Consider the following 21,711-nt stretch of genomic DNA (forward strand, 5'->3'; position numbering starts at 1 on the left):
TGTATTTACGAAACAAAAATACGCACGTCCTTACCTCAGTTGTTGAAATGAAGTGATACGATGTTTTATTACGTCAACAATTCAATGATGTAGTTTTTAATGAATTAGATTTAACGTATAGATGTGTGTACATTGTATTTTCTACTTTTATAGACTAAGAAAGTATTATAGTTCTTATATACATCTGTGTAGTTGGAAAGTATTACGTCATAAAGATTAATAAACGTATAGTAGTATTAATTTGATGATCATGTGAGCTGCTGGTCTGTTGTGTATATTTGTGTATGTTTAGGTTGTGTATATTTGTGTATGTTTAGTGATCACAGGTAAACCTTTTTCCTGACAGTAAACAACAGGTGTTACCATATAAGATAGATATCCTCTGGGACACTTTAGCATCTGTCGAGGTGCAAGATGTCGTCAACCAGTGCAGGATATTATGAACTAAAAGTGTTTTCTAGCATTAATATACCTCACTTTGTTATTACTCATATGCGTTATATTTCTCATAGCATATTAGTGAGACTTACAAAGGTACCGTCTATTCCTTGTGTTCAAAATCATCATAATCTCGAGAAAGACAAAAAAAAATGAGTTTTATTTACATTACTAATTAACATACAGTATACACTCGTTTAAAAATACACACTTAGAACTCTTTAGTTATTCCAGCAAAGTAAAATACATTATATCAACATAAGCACTTGAGTTCCTATACAATCCTGGGGGAAAAAATGTAGTCTTTCATCCTGTATCTCTCGTTTGATATATAATCTTTTGTCTGTACGAATGTTGAGTCCTGCCCGGAGAGACCTGACCTGACCCCCCTTTTTTTTTCACCTACAGTGCCTTTGTCCCTGTCTCTATGTCTTTGTTCTACAGTAAAAAGTTCCTCAGGGATCCTCTGATGTTACGCTGTCTCATATCTCCTCCTTGTCTGATCTGTCATTTAGGGTCGGGTGCCGTGCCGAAATATCCAAGGGCTGTAAAATAAGTATTGGGATTTGGGTCTATTCCACGTAGGCCGATAAAAAAAAGCGCTATATATTTTTCGTGTATTCGCGTAAAATACCTACCTGCGTAAAATTCCTACCCGCGTAAAATACCTACCTACGTAAAATACCTACCTACGTAAAATACCTACCCGCGTAAAATTCCTACCTGGCGTAAAATACCTACCTACGTAAAATACCTACCCACGTAAAATACTTACCCATGTAAAATACCTATGTAAAATATTTCACCATCCCATCGGCATTAAACCGTGGCTGTGTATTCATGTGAAAAGTGGTGGCAGCAGCGAGGAGTGTGTTCAATGCAGTACATATGTATTAAATTCCAACTTTGAATGGGAGAAAATATATTGTAATAGGCCTAGTTCCAGTAAATCCTAGGCCTACTGGAACTTATTAATATGGGAATGATTTTATGTCAATAAGGTATGCAAGGTCGGCATGTTCATCACTGTTATATAGGAACAGTCGAAAAATCCATAATGTTCACTACAAAATATTACTGGTAGTTCATTATGTAGAATTCGTGTAACTCTTCCATTTAAACCAATATTGGTATAACACGACTCTGAATAACACAAACTAAACTAAACTGATTTACTGTAGGTGGAATAATCCTGTTCATCACTAAGTATAAATAACAACATGAAGTTTATATTGTATTATATATTGTAAGAGGTAAAATTGTATTATAAAGTTGCCGTTGTGGCTTTAATACACTTGTTTATATAAGGCGAGAGAGTGTGGCGTGGATACAACGAGACACGGCAGACTTGAGATCAAAAGTCGGAGGAGGAAAATTGCAAGTTGGGAAGTGGGGAAGTTTGTGAAGGAGGTTTGCCGGACTTGGGATGGATTTTAGGAGTGTATGCGTTATTTTTCTTCTCTCTCTCTCTCTTAACTGGATATAAGAAAATGTATCTCTCTATCTCTCCCATAGTAATTTTGATGCCTCTCTGTTTAATCCATCTCCAGTGAACGTGTTGGGTTGTATTCTTACATCGGTTAAAAGGATAACAAAAAAAAAAAAAACTAAAGTAAGCGAACTTTTGTGATTCAGCGCCTTGGAACCCGAGTTAGGAAATACATTACGTATTTCAAAGAGTCACTCAAACCCTGACAACTGTGTGAAAACTTGTGTCGTGGGGTTGAGATGAGAGACCACCAAACAAGTCCCTCTCTCCCTCTCTCCCTCTCTCCCTCTCCCTCTCCCTCTCCCTCTCCCTCTCTCCCTCTCCCTCTAACGCAATAACAACTTTTACACTGGCTTAAAGATATATTACTTCGCGGACGGGTTAACTTAGCGCCTTAGGATGATGGATCTCCTTGAAATTTCAATCATTGGGTTGGATTTGAAGGTACAATAAAAATTTTCCCCGAGTACGACAATTTGTGAAACTGTTCCTTCATTACTTGCGTACGTGAAAAATCCTCTTAAATAGAACTCCATCACTGCGCTAACTTACTACTGACGTGAGATAACATTGTGTCTGAACTGTGATATAGGCAGTGTTAAGACTTGTACCGCGAGAGGGACTACTGAACCAACCAAACTTAACTCGTCATGGTTTAAAAACAACAACGTAATATATCGCTCGGTGAATACATGTTTATAAAGGAGTGAATCTTGTATAAATTCATCTTCGAGACACTGACATAAGGTTCTTCCACACGCCATCTTACTTCAGCTGATGATAACCTGTAAATGTTGTATTGTGCTCCAGGATTTTGTTTTCTATCTATATTCTTGTTATTGAAATTAAGATAACATTAGGAATTCTATATATTTATCTCTGTCCTTTTGTTATTATTATCATTCATATATAATGTATAATGTGCATAAAATAGGGTCCAAAATGCGCAGTTTATTACATACATTTATTATAAACATTTCCCATACACAAACCGGTACATGAATTACAGGGAATTTGGCATACAAGCTTCCAGGATACGTGTGTGTGTGTGTGTGTGTGTGTGTGTGTGTGTGTGTGTGTGTGTGTGTGTGTGTGTGTGTGTGTTGTATCTTCATATATTTGAACATGGAACATATACTTACATGTTGAGCAGTTTTACACGACAAAAATATTCTCAAGCTTCCATAATATAATAATTTACTACTCTATCATCGCACATTGAGTTAGGAACTAAAATTAAGTCGTATACAGATGTCTAAGAGAGATACAGCAATGTTGAACTAATAGGAGTTAAGACTACGGTTATATACAGTCTTGATCTGAGGTTAAGATATAAAGGTTAGGGGAACACAGGAGGTGAAGACAAATGTTCCTGTTAAGTCTAGCAGGACACACAAACATGTCATTGTCATCAGTGTTCGTCATGATAAACAAGTTTCCTCACACTTTTATCAATAATTTAAGATGTTTTTCTGACAAACAGCATCTGGATTTATTCAGTAAAAAAGTACAGCATCCAACATCAAAATGGCGACTAAGTATTCATGTATTATCGGGTTCAAAAACACTTAGTAAATTATGTATCATACTTTTAAGAAATAATATATTTAGAATTATATATTTTGGAGAATTTACACTTAAAATTAAAAAAAAACTAAGATCAACACTGCTTAATGACATCGTGAGGAGTAAAGAAATAAGAATATATTATTATCAATGGCAAGAATTACTGATATAATTATGTAAAACTTAAGTATTTACCGGTTTACATAACATTAATAAGTAAACCGGTAAAAATAATAAAACACTCACTAAGGATATTAACATTGAGATCAATATATATTCAGCTAAGATCAAGAATAAGTGTCCTTACATATAACATTATTTACTAAACACAAGAATCAGATACCAAAACAGTGGGGCTCCAATGTTTTTTTCTTAAACATAAACAACATTCTATACACGTTAGTACATATATAAACACACGAAATAATTACCACCACAAGACAGGTCATGTTGGGTCAGCTGAGTTTTGTTTACATCACTCAGCTGACAATGTTGGCTCAAACAGCTGATTAGTTGGATTAGTCAATCAGGTGAATTATTAAGTCATTTATTCACCTGGTTTGGTGGGGTTCACCTGCCACACCGAGACTCTCACCCCGATGTACATAATCAACACACACACACACACACCTAGGACCTACCTGTACATGGCGATCACCTCTCATTATGGCAGTACCTTCATAATAATAATTTTACACAACAGGTACCAGAGTGAACCATACTAATAATATATGTCTTTAATATTTTAATTGAGAAATGTATTTATATATAGTAACTAATTATTATAAACGTAAAATGGAACAAATTCTAATTATTACAGCAACATATCTCCTTATTTGTAGTTTATTAGATGAGACAAGGTTACCGAGGGAGGGATCATTAGGGAGCGTAATTAAGGGCGGTAATTAGATGAGATTAATGAGAGGGGGGGGTGAATAATGGTGGATTAAGGGTACTCCTCACCACCACTCCATCTCTACCACCAGCATCACCACCACTACCACCACTACCACCACCAGATCCCATACACCAGGTGCCTTGTAACAACCACCATTCCACCATAAAACTAACCAAGAAAAAACAAAATCTGGTGAACGCTAATCTGCTTCTCACTATATAAGAATTAAACCAATTTTCAGAAGTTAATACGCCTTCTAAATGACTAAGACCAGATCAATAGTATTCTTAAAGCAAATGAGATAAAATTGTAAGAACATTGAGAGATACTGAAAGGGGAAGTGGACTACGGGAACTGGTTGAAGGTGGAGGGTGGTCTTGAAGGGGAGGTTTGAGGTTGGTCTTGAAGGGGAAGGTTTGAGGTTGGTCTTGAAGAGAAGGTTTGAGGTTGGTCTTGAAGGGGAAGGTTTGAGGTTGGTCTTGAAGGGGAGGTTTGAGGTTAGAGAGCCAATAACATGACTGAGGCAAACAAGTGAGGCATAAGAGATGACTGGATCACATCATTACATCTTAACAGGAGGTGAAAGTTAACCTGTGTTTTGAAGGCGCTGGACCCTAATTAGTACTTAACGAGGAATTATTGTTTTATTTTGTCCTTGTTGGAAGTGTGTCGTTCGCCCCAAAAGATGATCAACTAACAAAATCATAAAACATTACTTTGTCTCTGGGTGTGTGAGTGAAGTTGCCCGGGTATAAGTGAATAAGTGAAGTTAGACGATAAACTTCCTCACTTCTGTCTTCCTCACTTCTGTCTTCCTCACTTCTGTCTTCCTCACTTCTGTCTTCCTCACTTCTGTCTTCCTCACTTCTGTCTGTCTTCCTCACTTCTGTCTTCCTCTTGTCTTCCTCACTTCCCTCACTTCTGTCTTCCTCACTTCTGTCTTCTTCACTTCTGTCTTCTCCTCACTTCTGTCTTCCCTCACTCTGTCTTCCTCACTTCTGTCTTCCTCACTTCTGTCTTCCTCACTTCTGTCTTCCTCACTTCTGTCTTCCTCACTTCTGTCTTCCTCACTTAAACTTTTTGTTAGGATTCCATTTTCTTTGAGGATTTAATTTCAAGTTTTAATTAGTTTTTTTTTAAATAGAGTAGAAGAAAATAAGATTGTGACCATCTACTAATGGTTAGCCCCTCATTCACATACAGTACCAGAACAACAAAGTGAAGTAGTAATGGTGAAGTTATACAGTACATCACTACACTCGCCTCAACACTGAACTAACAGGTAACACACGATATCTTCTTCACGGACTTGATGGTAATATTCCTTTAAGAATTGTATGAGACGTTTAAATGTATCGACTAACTCCTTCTTGAAATTAAAAGTCAAGGTGTAACCATATAACAATACATATATATACATACCTCTTAAGTATAAGTATATGTATATATGTCTTACCTGAGATATCAACACTGACGCCGCCTGAACATATGTCTACAGTTCAGCATAAAGTAGGAACACACTATTATCCTTCTCCTCCTGTGGTGATGTAAGCTGCGGTTTATAACATTATGTAGATTTTCCACCCTTACTTTATCCACGATACATTCAAGCAAGTTGTAATAGTTCTAACTTCCAGCTCGTGTCGTCCTGTACACCATAAGTTTAGCGTTCGATGTTGCTGCTTCCTCTCTCGTCAGGCTGTTAACATTAAACTTAGCTTCGGGAACTCCTAAACATACAATTTCTGGCATAACTCAAGGGGGTAATATGTCTCCCTCAGCCGATAGTTCCCCCAATTTAATTAATAATAAAGTCCCACTGACACGTTTAACAGCTTGACACGGCGACCTACAATCAAACTTTTAACGACCCCACATAACTACGACCTACTAACATAATAACCCGTTTAACGACCCCTCACGACGTACAGTACACCAACGACTGCTGCACAACAACTTATACAACATCCAAATATAACGTATAATCCTTAATTTAACTCTAAGCGTCGGTGGGTGACTATAGGCCTAGTTAATACACCGTGAAACAAGACTATTTACAACACGTTAGTCTATTGAACATACAGTACCTGGATAGACTAGTCCTAATATATACATCCATACTGCTTTAATACACATCTTCCGCCGGGTGTATGTATTCTAATATGTATCTAAATAACTAATCAAATACATAAAGAGAATATACATATACACACTCGCAGGTATACAGTATATATGAGAGGGAGTTCTAGCGTGTGGTAACCTGACTGAACTTATAGAGAATAGAAACATCTTTATTTAAAACGTTTCAGAGTTTCTTGTTTCGATCATCAGGTGAAATAATAAAAGAAAGATTATTATTTCTATCTGGCTTGACATACATACATACATACATACATACATACATACATACATACATAAGACTGAAAACTCATATAAGACTCAAAATAAGACTGAAAACTCACATCAGACTTGAATATAAAACCACGATTTTCATTCTACACCATAATTTTTTTTCCTTTCATTTTTTTTGGGTAGTTTAATTACGAGGCGGACACAGCTTACATACCCGCCCTTACTGAATCACTTTAATTCATTCTCCTGCTGATTAATCCATTTAGCTAGTGCTTAGTCCATTTACCTACTAATTACTTCATTCACCTCATTACTCCATTCACTACTAATTAATTCATTCATCTACTAATTAATCCATTTAGCTACTAATTAATTCATTCATCTACTAATTAATCCATTCACCTACTAATTAATCCATTCACCTACTAATTAATCCATTCAGCTACTAATTACTCCATTTACCTACTAATTAATCCATTCACCTACTAATTAATCCATTCACATCAACAAATTCTAAGACAAAACTCAATATTAACTCCTATTTAATCGCTGTTTTAAATGTTTTGTTAAGTAAATTTTAATATATCAGTGAAAAATATCGAACTAGATTATATAAGTTTTAATCTTTGTTATATTTAGTTATTTATATTTGGCTATTATATTTAGTTATATAAACACTAGTTATATATACATCAGTTATATATACTTTATTTATATGTACTGTATATACTTGATTTTGTTGACTCATGTAACTGTTTTCGCTCTTTAGTAACTTGAAGTGAACGAGAAGCCCTAAAACGCCTTCAATAAAAATGTCTTGTTTAAGCATTTGTCTCGGTAAAGCTCACACGACAGTCAAGGATTAGCTAATGGTGAGTAGGTGGAGGAGGGAGGACAGACATATTACACACTATCAATACACTCTACACCTGCACCCCTACACCTACACCCCTACTCCTACACCCCTACTCCTACACCCCTACACCTACACCCCTACTCCTACACCCCTACTCCTACACCCCCTACTCCTACACCCCTACACCTACACCCCTACTCCTACACCCCTACTCCTACACCCCTACTCCTACACTCTACACACTGAACGGAAATTTAACCTAATTTGTGTATTAGCGGCCGAGGTATATGACGGTAATTAATGACTGGGTGGCCAAGTGTGTGTGTGTGTGTGTGTGTGTGTGTGTGTGTGTGTGTGTGTGTGTGTGTGTGTGTGTGTGTGTGTGTGTGCGTGTGTGAGAATTATACAGTATATAAATCATTACAATTACGTATTATTTAAAGGGAAACATTGACATAAACTGAATTTTTTTTTAATAATACTAAGACAGGTAAACATTGAAGTGGTACAGGTCCCTTGTTGGTACAGTTGAAGGTGAATCACAGGTGACTTGTAGTGTATGGAAGTGGGGGGTCATGTACATGGTTCACTCCTTAACATAGTGTTTCGTGTTCCTTAGGTGCTCCTTAACACAGTGCTCTCAGGTGCTCCTTAATATGGTATTCCTCAGGTGCTCCTTAACATTGTGTTACTCTGGCGCTCTTGTTTCTTAGCTGTTCCTTAACATTGTGTTACTCTGGCGCTCTTGTTCCTTTGGTGTTCCTTAAAAATAGTGATCCTTAGGTATTCCCTAACATAATGTTCCTCAGGTGTTCCGTAATATAGTGTTCCTCAGAGGCGTCAGTAGGATGATCAGCTCAATCACCGTGAGTGGCAGCCAATACCAAGAAGCCATTAGCTGGGATATATAAATGGTATTTCATAATAGACGGAACAAACTCCAAGCAGACTGGGAACTGGGTGTGTGAGCTCTGGGGTGAGACTTGAGAGGCGGTGATGATGTAAGATACTACACACCTGTCACTCGTACAACACACCTGTCACTCGTACATCACACCTGTCACTCGTACATCATACCTGTCACTCGTACATCACACCTGTCACTCGTACATCACACCTGTCAGTCGTACATCACACCTGCCAGTCGTACATCACACCTGTCAGTCGTAAAACACACCTGCTGGTTGTCTCCATACCTCACCTGCCAGTCGTCTCATTATACACCTGCAAGTCGTCACATTACCACACTTACCAGTCGTCACATTACCACACCTACCAGTCGTCGAAAACACACCACACCTGTCAGTCGTCACATTATTAACGGGATCTTGATGTATTACCTCAGTGAAATAATAACGACGCTACATTATCAATCATTACCTGGAGTTCGACGCGAGACAGGAATAATGTTTTAGAGAATGTAAGAAAGAGACCGAGTTTGGTACAGTCGAGTAGAATAGATTGTTTGATATTTTTTCCAGCTAGCTAAAAGGCTTGTAAGTTTAACCCCTTGAGTACGATGATTTAACCCCTTGAGTACGATGATTTAACCTCTTTGAGTACGATGATTTAACCTCTTGAGTACGATGATTTAATCCCTTGAGTACGATGATTTAACCTCTTGAGTACGATGATTTAACCTCTTGAGTACGATGATTTAACACTTTCAGCAAGATTATATAACCCCTTAAGTCATCATACTCAAAGGGTTAAATCATCATACTCAAGGGGTTAAATCATCATACTCAAGGGGTTAAATCATCATACTCAAGGGGTTAAATCATCATACTCAAGGGGTTAAATCATCATACTCAAGGGGTTAAATCATCATACTCAAGGGGTTAAAGGTGAAATAAACAGGTGAAGACGAGATACACACGAGGGTCTAGCATGAAGACAAGTTAGATTAAATAAGACAAATTAATATTTTCCACTGAATATTCACGGGAAAAGTAAACAAACGTATTATTCAACAAAACAATTCGAAGACTAAAGTAAACAATGTCTTCTTTGTTTACGTGTTTGCTTGAATGTACAGCACGACAGGGTGAGTAAAGTACATGATGGTTATATAAACAGGAGTCTAGGTCGCCACGTAACATTAAAATACGCCTTTATAAACATAGTCAATAATGTCATGTGTGTGAACCATTATAACCTGTTTGAGGATGACTGTAGGATGTATTAGTAAGGGTAAAACACATATACATAGTCATATACATATATAAATCAATATTCATAATATATACAATTGTAATAAACTAAACACATTTTTCTTATTATTACAACAGCAACAACAACAGAAGCACTACACCTTTTAAAAACACACTTTCCAATATAAAGCATAAAGAATATCTCTTATGTTTGTATTTCTAACTACATCATTCTCACCAACAGTTACTTATAGTTAATAAATAAATATGTATCTTTATTTAGTTTCACTCTATATATATAAACTGTATTTTGGTGTCACAACTAATTATGACAACTTAAGTCTCCTACACAACTACTGTTCTCTACTGTACTCTCATCTCTCGTGGTCTCCGTGGTCTCCAAAACGGATGGTGGTGTTATTGCTGCTGTCTTACACATTAGAAATTCTCCAAGTGTTATAATCTCCAACTATTTTTCATTAGAATACATAATCTTCAACAGTTACAGAGTTGAAGACCAGCAATCTTCAACACTCGTGGACTCCAACACAAAAACCACTATTAATGATTTTGAGGGAAATTTTACCTGATGCCTTTAACAGTGACAGCAATCGATCTGCTTCGTCTTAGTCATTATATAGTTGACCTAAATTAGTACAGTACCCGTATTGTCCGAGTGATACACACGGTCCCAATCTGAAAACAAAAACAAAAGAATATAAACATTAATTAAACATCAAATAACATTAATTAAACATCAAATAACATTAGTTGAAATTTATAAAACATCCCAAACATTCAGTAGAAGTTCACATTATTGATATTTTTCTGTGTAAATCAACCCACAAGAGATGTGGCGGTTAATGCCTCAGTCTCAAGGTTTAATGTCACGGTTAATGCCTCAGTCTCGAGGTTTAATGTCACGGTTAATGCTTCAGTCTCAAGGTTTAATGCCAGAGTAATGCTTCAGTCTCAAGGGTTAATGCTTCAGTCTCAAGGTTTAATGCCAGAGTAATGCTTCAGTCTCAAGGTTTAATGTCACGGTTAATGCTTCAATCTCAAGGTTTAATGCCAGAGTAATGCTTCAGTCTCAAGGTTTAATGTCCCGGTTAATGCCTCAGTCTCAAGGTTTAATGCCAGGGTAATGCTTCAGTCTCAAGGTTTAATGTCACGGTTAATGCCTCAGTCTAAAAGTTTTTCACGGTTAATGCTTCAGTCTCAAGGTTTAATGCCACGGTTAATGCCTCAGTCTCAAAGTTTGTCACGGTTAATGCCTCAGTCTCAAGGTTTAATGTCACGGTTAATGCCTCAGTCTCAAGGTTTAATGTTTCTCTTTGATACTGTCATTATTCTCAACCCAAGGCTCATTGATTTCACCGTTTGTTTCTTTTTTATTTTAGCTTCTGTTTATTTTTATTTCACCTTTAGCTTCTGTTAATTTTATTTTAGCTTATCTTTATTTTTATTTTAGTTTCTGTTTATTTTTATTTCACCTTTAGCTTCTGTTAATTTTATTTTAGCTATTGTTTACTTTTATCTCACCTTTTGTTTACTTCTTCTCACAACACGACCGTCGAGGGATTCCATATTTACCTTATATTGACATGACAACATTTGTACTCATGGCTGATAATTTTTTTCCCGTAAGATCATTCACTCGTTATTCACTTGGCCACATGGAAGAGCTACCTAGTTCATTTGGGTAAAGGTGTTATTAGCTGGTGGTGATTGTCTTAGGAATTGAGGTTTAAAGTGTTTCAGAAGAAGGATACAATCGTTTTATACCTCCCAAGACTTTGCCAATGGAGTCACAGGATACGCCTTTTATTTCCCTGAAGGTAATTACATTTTTTTCCCTTCTCTCGTTGGTCCTTAGTTCGCTTTGACTATCAGCTGGTATGCTATTCACGGAGGGAAATTAAATTCCTGTTGGTGCTTTTTTTGGTTTTTTTTTTCCAAAGCTGCAGTCGACCAAGAATGTAAGAGTGTAATAAGATAAGAACCGTATTTTACATTGTTGGTGCAAAGGTTAGAGTGGGGAAAGCATTTCATTGTCTAGAAGTAAGTTGTGGGTGACGCGGGGTGTAAAACAAGCTTTCTCAACGCCCGGTTAATTTCTTCCCGGTCTTGGTACACCGGTTTGTTATCGCTACTGGAACCGGTGTTTTGTTTCATTCATTACTTACGATTATTATGTTATGTTATTATTTTGCTCTGTTACTGTACTGTGTTGTTATGTTATATTGTTATGTTGTTATGTCATGTTATGTAAATTCTCAGATAAATTACTAATGGTAGAAGCCAGCGGACGAGGACTTAAAACAAAACACTAACTCAGCTTACAAAAACGAATACGATGCTCAAGGGGTCTTATATCTATGGTGGTCAACTGCACAAAATACACAGGAACACCACCACATCCACACCCTTTGGTAGATTCCTCATTCATTATCCACATCAGTCACAGCTAATACCTGGAGTTTAGCATAATAGAATCCCCTCTCCTTCTCTCTTTCTTTTACTCTCCCCTTTCATTTTTCCTCTCTCTTCCCTTCCTCTCCCCCTACTCAGCCTCCCCTCCCGTGTCCCTATCCGTGCGTCTCTCTATCCCTGTATCTCCATCCTGTATCCCTATCCCTGTATCCCTATCCCTGTATCAGTAACCAGTACCTACCACTTTACTGCCCTGGGTAGGTTCAGGAGGGCAGAGCCAAAGAGTAAGGGCGAAGGTTGTCTGATCGAGACGTGTGTCCTCCATGGTGGGGCGTGTGGTGGGCGTGTGGGGAGGAAGGGGCCAAAGCTGGTTCCAAGGAGAGGCGATGAGCGGCGCGGGCGTGGCACGAGTAGAACATGGGTGTGAAGTTCTGGGCGTGGGCGGAACGACGGCCTCGAAAGCCGAACTGAAGATAACTGCACAGTCTTTCTTTGGTGGTCCTGAGGGAGAGAATGTGAGAGATGGGAGAGTGAGGGAGAGTGAGGGAGGGAGAGTGAGGGAGATTGGGGGGAATTTGGAGATGAAAGCTGTGTGTGTGTGTGTGAGTGTTGTTTTGGAACTGATTGGGAAACATTAAAGCAAAGAGATGCAAAGAAACTGTACATACAAATTACATAATAAAAACACAACACACACACACACACACACACACACACACACACACACACACACACACACATACCCACCTGGTGAGTCTCCAAGCAGCGTAGAGGGCGGGGGTGGTGATGGTAGGCAGGAAGGCGACCCATACGAAGGTGATGAATGTAATATCGAAATGACCAGAGTTATCGTAGGTCTCCAGCACCATGTTCTTCACCAACCTGTAGAGAACACACGGGGGAGTGAGTCTCTTGTTCAGTCGTTTATTGGTATTAATTAGTCTAACACAACAGGTAAGAGAGTGGGTACAGGTAGCTTCATACTATAGACGCTTTCTGTAATGATGTTTTGATATATAAATTAAACATGGTGAGTGAACATATGAACATTGTATGTAAAGAAGACAATATATATATATACGTGGAAAATTAAGAAAAACTCGATTAATAATAATGATAGATAACGAAATAAGCGAAATATTATGAGAAATAAGAAATACACATTATTTTAGTAAAGTCCGAAGTCTCTGTACTAATATCACCTGTAGAAAAGACTAAAGGGATGCGATTTTACTTCACTCCTTCAAAAAAAAAAAAAATCTTCCATTGGTAATAATAATTTTTTTCAACTGTTTTATGAATATTGTTGAGCCTACGAGAGGGGGACGCTGCCACACTCAAGCTCGACTGGCGGACTAATATACAATACCATCAATGACTGTCCAGTGAGACTCTCAGGGTCTCAACTGGTAGAGGGAATTATCTCTCTGAATATAAAGGAATGTAATATTGGATTCTGAGGTTGGACGGATTTATGAGTGATAGGGGATGGGTGTAAACGGGGCTGCCTAGTATGGGCCGACAGAGTCACTGCCTCCTGCCACCCCCAACTTTTCGTCAAAACTTCTTCTTCTTCTTCTTCACCTATACTGATAATGAGCACATGTTCTTATTTCCATCTTATGTTTATATATATTACGATTTTCATTCATTTTTCTTCATTCTTCATTTCTTTCGTGTAAACTCAGGGTATAAACGTGGTGTAGTGTACTGTGTGTTCCAGACTTCATAGAACGCAGAGGAGCTTAAAATTATCTCTGATTTTAAAGGTAAATCCAGGTCATAATTCACACGAACGAGGCTCCCAAATGGTGTTGTGATCCTATCAAAGAAAACAGATCGGTTCATAACTCAGGGGAGACAATGATAGGATGATATACACACACACACACACACACACACACACACACACACACACACACACACACACGCACACACACACACACACACGCACACACACACACACACACACACACACACACACACACACACACACACACACACACACACACCTATTCCAATAATCTCTTCCCCCACCATCCCGTAAAAGGTCACTAACTCACTACTGACTAACAGCAAATTGAGGACACGTATACTGTATATATATATATATTTCTTCATAAAACATCCCTCACACCTGAGTACACCTGTAGCGTAAAAGGTCATACTAACAGATAGTCAGTACAAGGAGACTATACTTACCTTCGCTGTTACAGTTAATGGATACAGCGATACAGTATATTACCACAGCCGATTACTGAATGGTATAGTGGAGAATGTGAAGCCTTATCGTATTACCACATAGATCAGGTACTACTATGTATAAACGTATGTATTAGTTATATATAGTGGTCGTTATAATGAGGTCTGTAAACACATCTTCCTTGAATTACCTAAGTTATATTACCTCTTGTTAATTAATTTATTGTACTTGATTTCTAGGATTTTTTTTGTTGTCGTAAGTAGTCTATATTAACACTGTTTTCGTATTCTCTATTATTTTTCTTTAGTTTTGTTGTTGCGTACACCAATGGCCGACTGTATGAGGTAGTATTCTTCATCCGTCTTCATCCATGTCTTTACCCCCCTCCCCCTCCCCCGCTATAAATCCAAATATCCTTCAGAAACAAAAGACGTATTTTTTTTCTTTTTTTTGTCAGATCTTGATGAATGTAAATTTAATCGACGCGATGTACCAGTGATGTAAGTATCTTCCATAACATCAGATCATTAGTTTTATAGTGTACTTACTGTAACTCACTGTAACTCATTGTGACTACACTGTAACTCACTGTACTCACTGTAACTGTGACTACACTGTAACTCACTATAACTCACAATAACCTATTGATGGTATGTTGTGTATTGATATAAAAATTCTAAATGTGTTTCTCAGTTGCCTATTCAAGACGGCTACACCACCCTTAAGGCCCAATCGTGTACACAGCTCTTAACGTCAAACCTCTATTGAAAAGCTTCCATTCACTCGATTTTCAGTCTCACTTTGCATGTGTAAATTTGACCTTCACCACCGTCATATAAAGATGAGTTCCCCATTATCCCTAGGTCACGGGTTAACGCTTCCATGTGTCAATACCGGCTAATGGAACCAGTGAACATTATGGGTAAATCTGTGATGCGGGGAGAGGTTAATGGTCCTTTGTTTCACGAATTCATTTTACCGGGTCCCAAGGGCGTCGTAAAGGAGAGGAGGAAGGAGGGGTTAAGGAGAGAGAGGAGGAGGTGGAGGAGGAGGAGGAGGGGAAGAAGGGAACTAGACGTTGGTAAAAATGTCAGGAAGTTAAAGGGAAAGATAGGGAAGGGGAGGAAACTTTCTTCATGTGTGTGTGTGTGTGTGTGTGTGTGTGTGTGTGTGTGTGTGTGTGTGTGTGTGTCAAGGACGAGACACAAACGCGTATAGACACAAATTTTAAAATGTCATTCGATAAATAATAATATACACGAATTACAAATACAGCAACAACAACAGCAACAAACAACAATAACAAACAACAATCACAATGACAACAGCAGTAAAAGATGAGATCCTATTCCTTAATTCAGACATAGGCTACTTGAAATATAGTGATGATAGTCCATATAGATATACAAATAATATAATGGCTTCTCCTGACCATAAAGATACTCATATATTGTAAAAAATATTGTCTGTTGATGTTTTTTGTATAGATAACGACTGAAGCGCCGCCTTATATAACTTCTGGGGTTAACTGGATGACTGACTGACTGACTGACTGACTGTACTCTTACGTGATGACTTTTAAGGAACTGTCTGTTTTGTTATACGATGGATTTTATTAGTATGTCTTTTGTTTTATTTTATTTATATTATACACGTGTTTGGATTATTAATTATCAGGAATTCGAATAACAAATAGTGACATCGATGGACGGAAGATCAAATACTGACATGCTTGACTTTACGTTTTGTTGATGGGGGGGGGAGCAGCTTGTTGGTGGGTCAAATGGGGGGAGCAGTTTGTTGGTGGGTCAAATGGGGAGCAGTTTGTTGGTGGGTCAAATGGGGAGAAGCTTGTTGGTGGGTTAAATGGGGAGCAGCTTGTTGGTGGTCAAATGGGGGAGCAGTTTGTTGGTGGGGTCAAATGGGGGTAGCAGCTTGTTGGTGGGTTAAATGGGGGAGCAGCTTGTTGGTGGGTTAAATGGGGAGAAGCTTGTTGGTGGGGTTAAATGGGGGAGCAGCTTGTTGGGTTAAATGGGGAGCAGCTCGATGGTGGGTCAAATGGGGGGGGAGCAGCTTGTTGGTGGGTCAAAATGGGGGAGCAGCTTGTTGGTGGGGTCAAATGGGGAGCAGCTTGTTGGTGGTAAATGGGGAGCAGCTTGTTGGTGGGTAAATGGGGGAGCAGCTTGTTGGTGGGTCAAATGGGGGGAGCAGTTTGTTGGTGGGTCAAATGGGGGAGAAGCTTGTTGGTGGGGTTAAAATGGGGAGCAGCTTGTTGGTGGGTTAAATGGGGAGCAGCTCGATGGTGGGTCAAATGGGGGAGCAGCTTGTTGGTGGGTCAAATGGGGGGAGCAGCTTGTTGGTGGGTCAAATGGGGGGGGAGCAGCTTGTTGGTGGGTCAAATGGGGGGGGGAGCAGCTTGATGGTGGGTCAAATGGGGGGGGAGAAGCTTGTTGGTGGGTCAAATGGGCCCCAGTTCTACCGGGACCCACCTTAACCTACACTAGAACTGGGGCCCATTTAGAGTGGAGCTCCTTACCACCGGGACTTATATAAGAAATGGGGTTACAATTGTTTTCCTTCAGAATTAGTGACCTCGTCTGTAGTTACCTCTAAGGGAAGCCTCGTGTGTGGTGTTTTATTGAGTGTTTTAGTTAAGTGTTGCCAGTCAGAGAGTAGAAGGCCTACCTGACACACTGGCACTCGGGAAAAAAAATTACCAAACAAATTTACTGAGTTGTTGTACACGAGAAAGAAATTAGTGCTTATTTTTCCCTGTAAAACAAACGACAAAGCTGCTTGAGTTGTGTTCATTATCCCATTATAAGTAACACAAAATTGCAAAACTTTAAATGGGTTTTCTGGTGTTTCTTTCTGAGGACGTTGTCTCGGGTGGGTGAACTTCGTCTTGTACACGCAATTATCAGGAACAATGAAGTCAATCAAGCCAAGAGTTACCCAAGAATTCTTTGAACATAACCAGAACAGAAAAGATAAATACAATAATTGAATTAAGACTTTGCAAGAGTGTAAAATTGTGGTCGGGAAGAGGGGCAAGGAAGTGTCAGTGGCCGGGAGGGGGAGGGGGGTAGTGCCAGTGGCCGGGAGGGGGGCAGGTAGTGCCAGTGGCCGGGAAGGGGCGCAGTTAGGGCCAGTGGCCGGGGGAGGAGGGGGCCAGGTAGTGCCAGTGGCCGGGAGGAGGGGGGCTGGGTAGGGTGCCAGTGGCCGGGAGGAGGGGGCCAGGTAGTGGCAGGTGGCCGGGAGGAGGGGGGCGGGAGGAGTGGTCGGGAGGAGGGGGCCGGGTAGTGCCAGTGGCCGGGAGGAGGGGGCCAGGTAGTGCCAGTAGGATACAGTTTGGGACCAGCAGCACTCCCCCCACACAGATCCACACAATGTTCAGGCGAAGACGAGGGGAACGAGGAGGAAGGAGAGTTGTGGGAGAGGGAAACCCGAGCAAAATAGCGACCCAACCTCTGTGTGTTAAGACATGGGGGGGGGGGGTGGGTGAAGAAGCATTACATCTGAGGTAAGAATATCAGGGTCATCCCTCAACACCCTACTCATCCACCTTCTCCCATTGACCAAATCATCCACCACTTTTCACACCTCACAGGGCTCATTTTACAACCCCTTATCCATTCACCCACCAGCCTCCCTGAACTGTGGAAAAGATTGCAGCGTGAGCAACAAACAAATCAGGCACCATTGACGAACACGGTGGCTGTCATGGTGCGCTGAAGACCCATCCAACACTTAGCCCGAGTCTCTGATCTTTACACTTCCCCGCCCCGAGACCTCAATCATCTGATAGTCACTCCATCTTTCAGTACACCCAGACAGCCGCTACATTCACCAACCATCTTAGAGAAGTGTAAGGGAGACTCGATCAATAATTTTCCTCGTGATGTTATCGATTTGATGATAGCGATGGGACGAGTTTTTAGCCTCGACAGTTATCAGGGGTAGTAAACACTTTCCCTCGAGTTGCTAAAGTCCTTCAGGTTGTCATAAAAAAAATTACAGACTCACACCAGCAGCGAGTCTTCCTTACAATGACCAAACTCACTGAGGGCGAGAGTAAGAAAACTGAAGGTAAAGATGAGTTTGTACCCAAGGATGAAGACACAACCCGTAAGAGATTCCAGTAACAGCAGTGGGAACTTTTGATTATACAAGAACCAGAATCCTACAAAGTGCAAGCATCTTCCCGATCAGAATCATCTCAGGGGGAAACTGTCTCATAACCACAGCAGTTGAAAGAAGTGGTTATCTCAGATCTAGTAAAGGGGTCATTAGGATGCTCCCCAGATAGCGGTAGAGCGGATATTCCACAAAGACTCCCAGATAACATTACCAGCATTCTTCTTTTCTTCTAAGCATCCCAAAAAAAACCGAGTAAGGAATGTCATACCAGAACATCTTACATTCTTAGAACATTTGTAGGAGTCACAAGTTTTAAGGAGGCAGCCATCTAGTATTGACCGTCACATTCTCCAACAACCAGATCAATGCTTCCAAAGGACTTCACACAAGCTGAGTGAGACAAACCCAGCCATGAACCAGACTGGAGATAACTCGAGTGTAGGAACTGATTATAATTGGAGTAATATGACTAACCCATTACCCATAAGCTAACCCATTACGAGGTGATTCTTAGACATATTAAATTATTTCCTTTAACATAAATGACATTATTATCAAACTATGTAAACACTAACCTAACCACTGAGAAATAAAACTTACAATACAACATCTGGACATGAATTAAATTAATGTCAATATTCATACCATAGATTGGCTCCAGAATGTTGATAGTCGCATAAACAAAATCTTCTTGTTGACATATAAACATTCTAAGGCCCCAATGTCAGTGATGATGATGTTTGAATGTTTGAATACATTTTAAGAACCAAGGTCGTTAAGGGACTACTCTAGGTTAATAAATACTGTACACCAGTTATTGGCAATTAAATATTAAAGGTTATATATCTGGTTAGTCTGGAGGTGAACACGGGATGGAGTATACTATAGTGATAGACAATAGTGTTTAGTGATAGACAATAGTGTTTAGTGATATAAATTAGTGTTTAGTTGATAGGCAATAGTGTTTAGTGATATAAATTAGTGTTTAGTGATATAAATTAGTGTTTAGTTGATAGGCAATAGTGTTTAGTGATATAAATTAGTGTTTAGTGATATTAATTAGTGTTTAGTGATAGACAATAGTGATTAGTGATATAAATTAGTGTTTAGTGATATTAATTAGTGTTTAGTGATAGACAATAGTGTTTAGTGATAGACAATAGTGTTTAGTGATATAAATTAGTGTTTAGTGATATTAATTAGTGTTTAGTGATAGACAATAGTGTTTAGTGATATAAATTAGTGTTTAGTGATAGACAATAGTGTTTAGTGATATAAATTAGTGTTTAGTGATAGACAATAGTGTTTAGTGATAGACAATAGTGTTTAGTGATAGACAATAGTGTTTAGTGATAGCAATAGTGTTTAGTGATAGACAATAGTGTTTAGTGATAGACAATAGTGTTTAGTGATATAAATTAGTGTTTAGTGATAGACAATAGTGTTTAGTGATATTAATTAGTGTTTAGTGATAGACAATAGTGTTTAGTGATATAAATTAGTGTTTAGTGACAGACAATAGTGTTTAGTGGGGTGAGGTAGGGTAAGATGGGGTGGGTGGGGGGGGGGAGGGGCCACTACTAATTCAACATTTACTCAAAATAGGAACTGAAATTGATATGTGCTTTTTTATAAAACTTTAAACCAACAGATAAAACATAAATAACTGTGTTTGTCATTTTGTTTTTTTGTTTTTTATAACTAACGGTGTGAAATGCGTGAATTATTTTGACGGGGATTATAACAAAACAGTTTTAATTGAAGCGTTTTATGTTGTGTGTGTGTGTGTGTGTGTGTGTGTGTGTGTGTGTGTGTGTGTGTTCATGGCCTCAGAGTGTTAAAAGTGAATTATATAAATGCCCACCAATCACCTTGTGTGACCCTACAATTACCTAACATTACCCTTATATATCGACCGTTCACGTTAATACACCGGATTAATTTAAGTAACTTCGCCTTGTTTACCAACTTGTACACCTTTGTTTTACGTTACGATGTTGTTCTTCACACTTACAATATTTCCCAAGGGTTTGAGTCATAATTCACAATGGTTATTAAGACGAATATTCCTCGTAAGTGAAGCTGTGGTAATGATGTTAATTTAGTTGATTTTTGCTATGACAGTATTAGGGTATAAAGAGAGAGAGAGAGAGAGAGAGAGAGAGAGAGAGAGAGAGAGAGAGAGACTGTAGATTCTCTCTCTCTCTGTCTCATTCATTCTCTCTTTGTTTACATAAATTCTTCCTTCCACCCTGCTAAATTTCCTCCATAAATTTCCCCCTTCCTACCTCCTTCCCATCCTCCACCCCTGCCCCTCTCTCTCCTACCCGCCCTTTCTTCTCCTAAATCACAAGTTAACGGTACATAATTTAGAGAAATATTTAAACCTTTAGTCCAGGTTTTACTCCATACATTCACAAAGCACTAGACAACCTCTAGGAAACATAATTACTGTACAGATTCTAGTTAAAGTAGAGCCTCAACGTAACAGCATCTCCTAACTGCTGTCAAATTATTAATGTTATATTTGTAGTTTAACGTAAATTAACCCGTTAAGTAGTACTGTACATCTTTTAGGAGGGAAATTATTCACGGTAGGGAATTTGGTGAATCCTAACGCAGACTTATAACCTGTAGTGGTATTCAACCCAGAGCATTAGAGATACTCCTCCAGGTAAAGTATATTCAGTCGTCTTTATAATTTATCTTTTCATTATCCTTTGCTATTAAATCAAGTTTCTTCTGGTTTTTCGTTCATTTACTCTTCTCTAAATATTTCGTTCAGGTGTTTATTTTACTCAAAAATTATCATCTCTCCCTCTTCTGTGTTTTATTTTTGTATATTAGGTTAATTAGATCTATATTAGGTGTATAGTTACGCTTCATGTAAATAAAAACAGGTCTTTTGTTCGTTCTCATACAGGGAATGTAATTGTAGAAAGCAGCTCAGTGTCTGGCAGGCAAACAAAGGAGCATCATTCTCTCAATCCTAATTCATTCCCTTGGATAATTGGTCATCATGCATCTTACCTCTAATTCACCCGGAACATTTTTAAATCGTATCCTCACCAAAAAAAAACAAAAAAATAAAACAAACACACACACAACAAAAACACCAAGACCTTTATTTGTCGGGCTCTAAATCTGGACCAAATTCCTGAAGGGGAGTTGGAAGAATTAATT

General features: G+C 38.8%; 1 protein-coding gene across 1 annotated transcript in view; it reads right to left on the reverse strand.

The window, feature by feature from the left end:
• Window positions 1–9,649: 9,649 nt before the first annotated feature.
• The window catches only part of LOC121855279 (orexin receptor type 1-like), a 76,632-nt gene continuing 64,570 nt past the window's right edge, over window positions 9,650–21,711 (reverse strand). Inside the window, exons 6-8 of the mRNA XM_042350161.1 lie at window positions 12,933–13,067; window positions 12,427–12,686; window positions 9,650–10,448 (exon numbers count right to left, since the gene is read on the reverse strand). Coding sequence (XP_042206095.1) covers window positions 12,449–12,686; window positions 12,933–13,067 — 373 coding nt within the window. The 3' untranslated portion in view covers window positions 9,650–10,448; window positions 12,427–12,448. The remainder of the gene's footprint in view (window positions 10,449–12,426; window positions 12,687–12,932; window positions 13,068–21,711) is intronic.

Source organism: Homarus americanus, unplaced genomic scaffold, assembly GCF_018991925.1.
Source record: "Homarus americanus isolate GMGI-L3 unplaced genomic scaffold, GMGI_Hamer_2.0 scaffold42405, whole genome shotgun sequence".
Lineage (NCBI taxonomy): Eukaryota > Metazoa > Arthropoda > Malacostraca > Decapoda > Nephropidae > Homarus > Homarus americanus.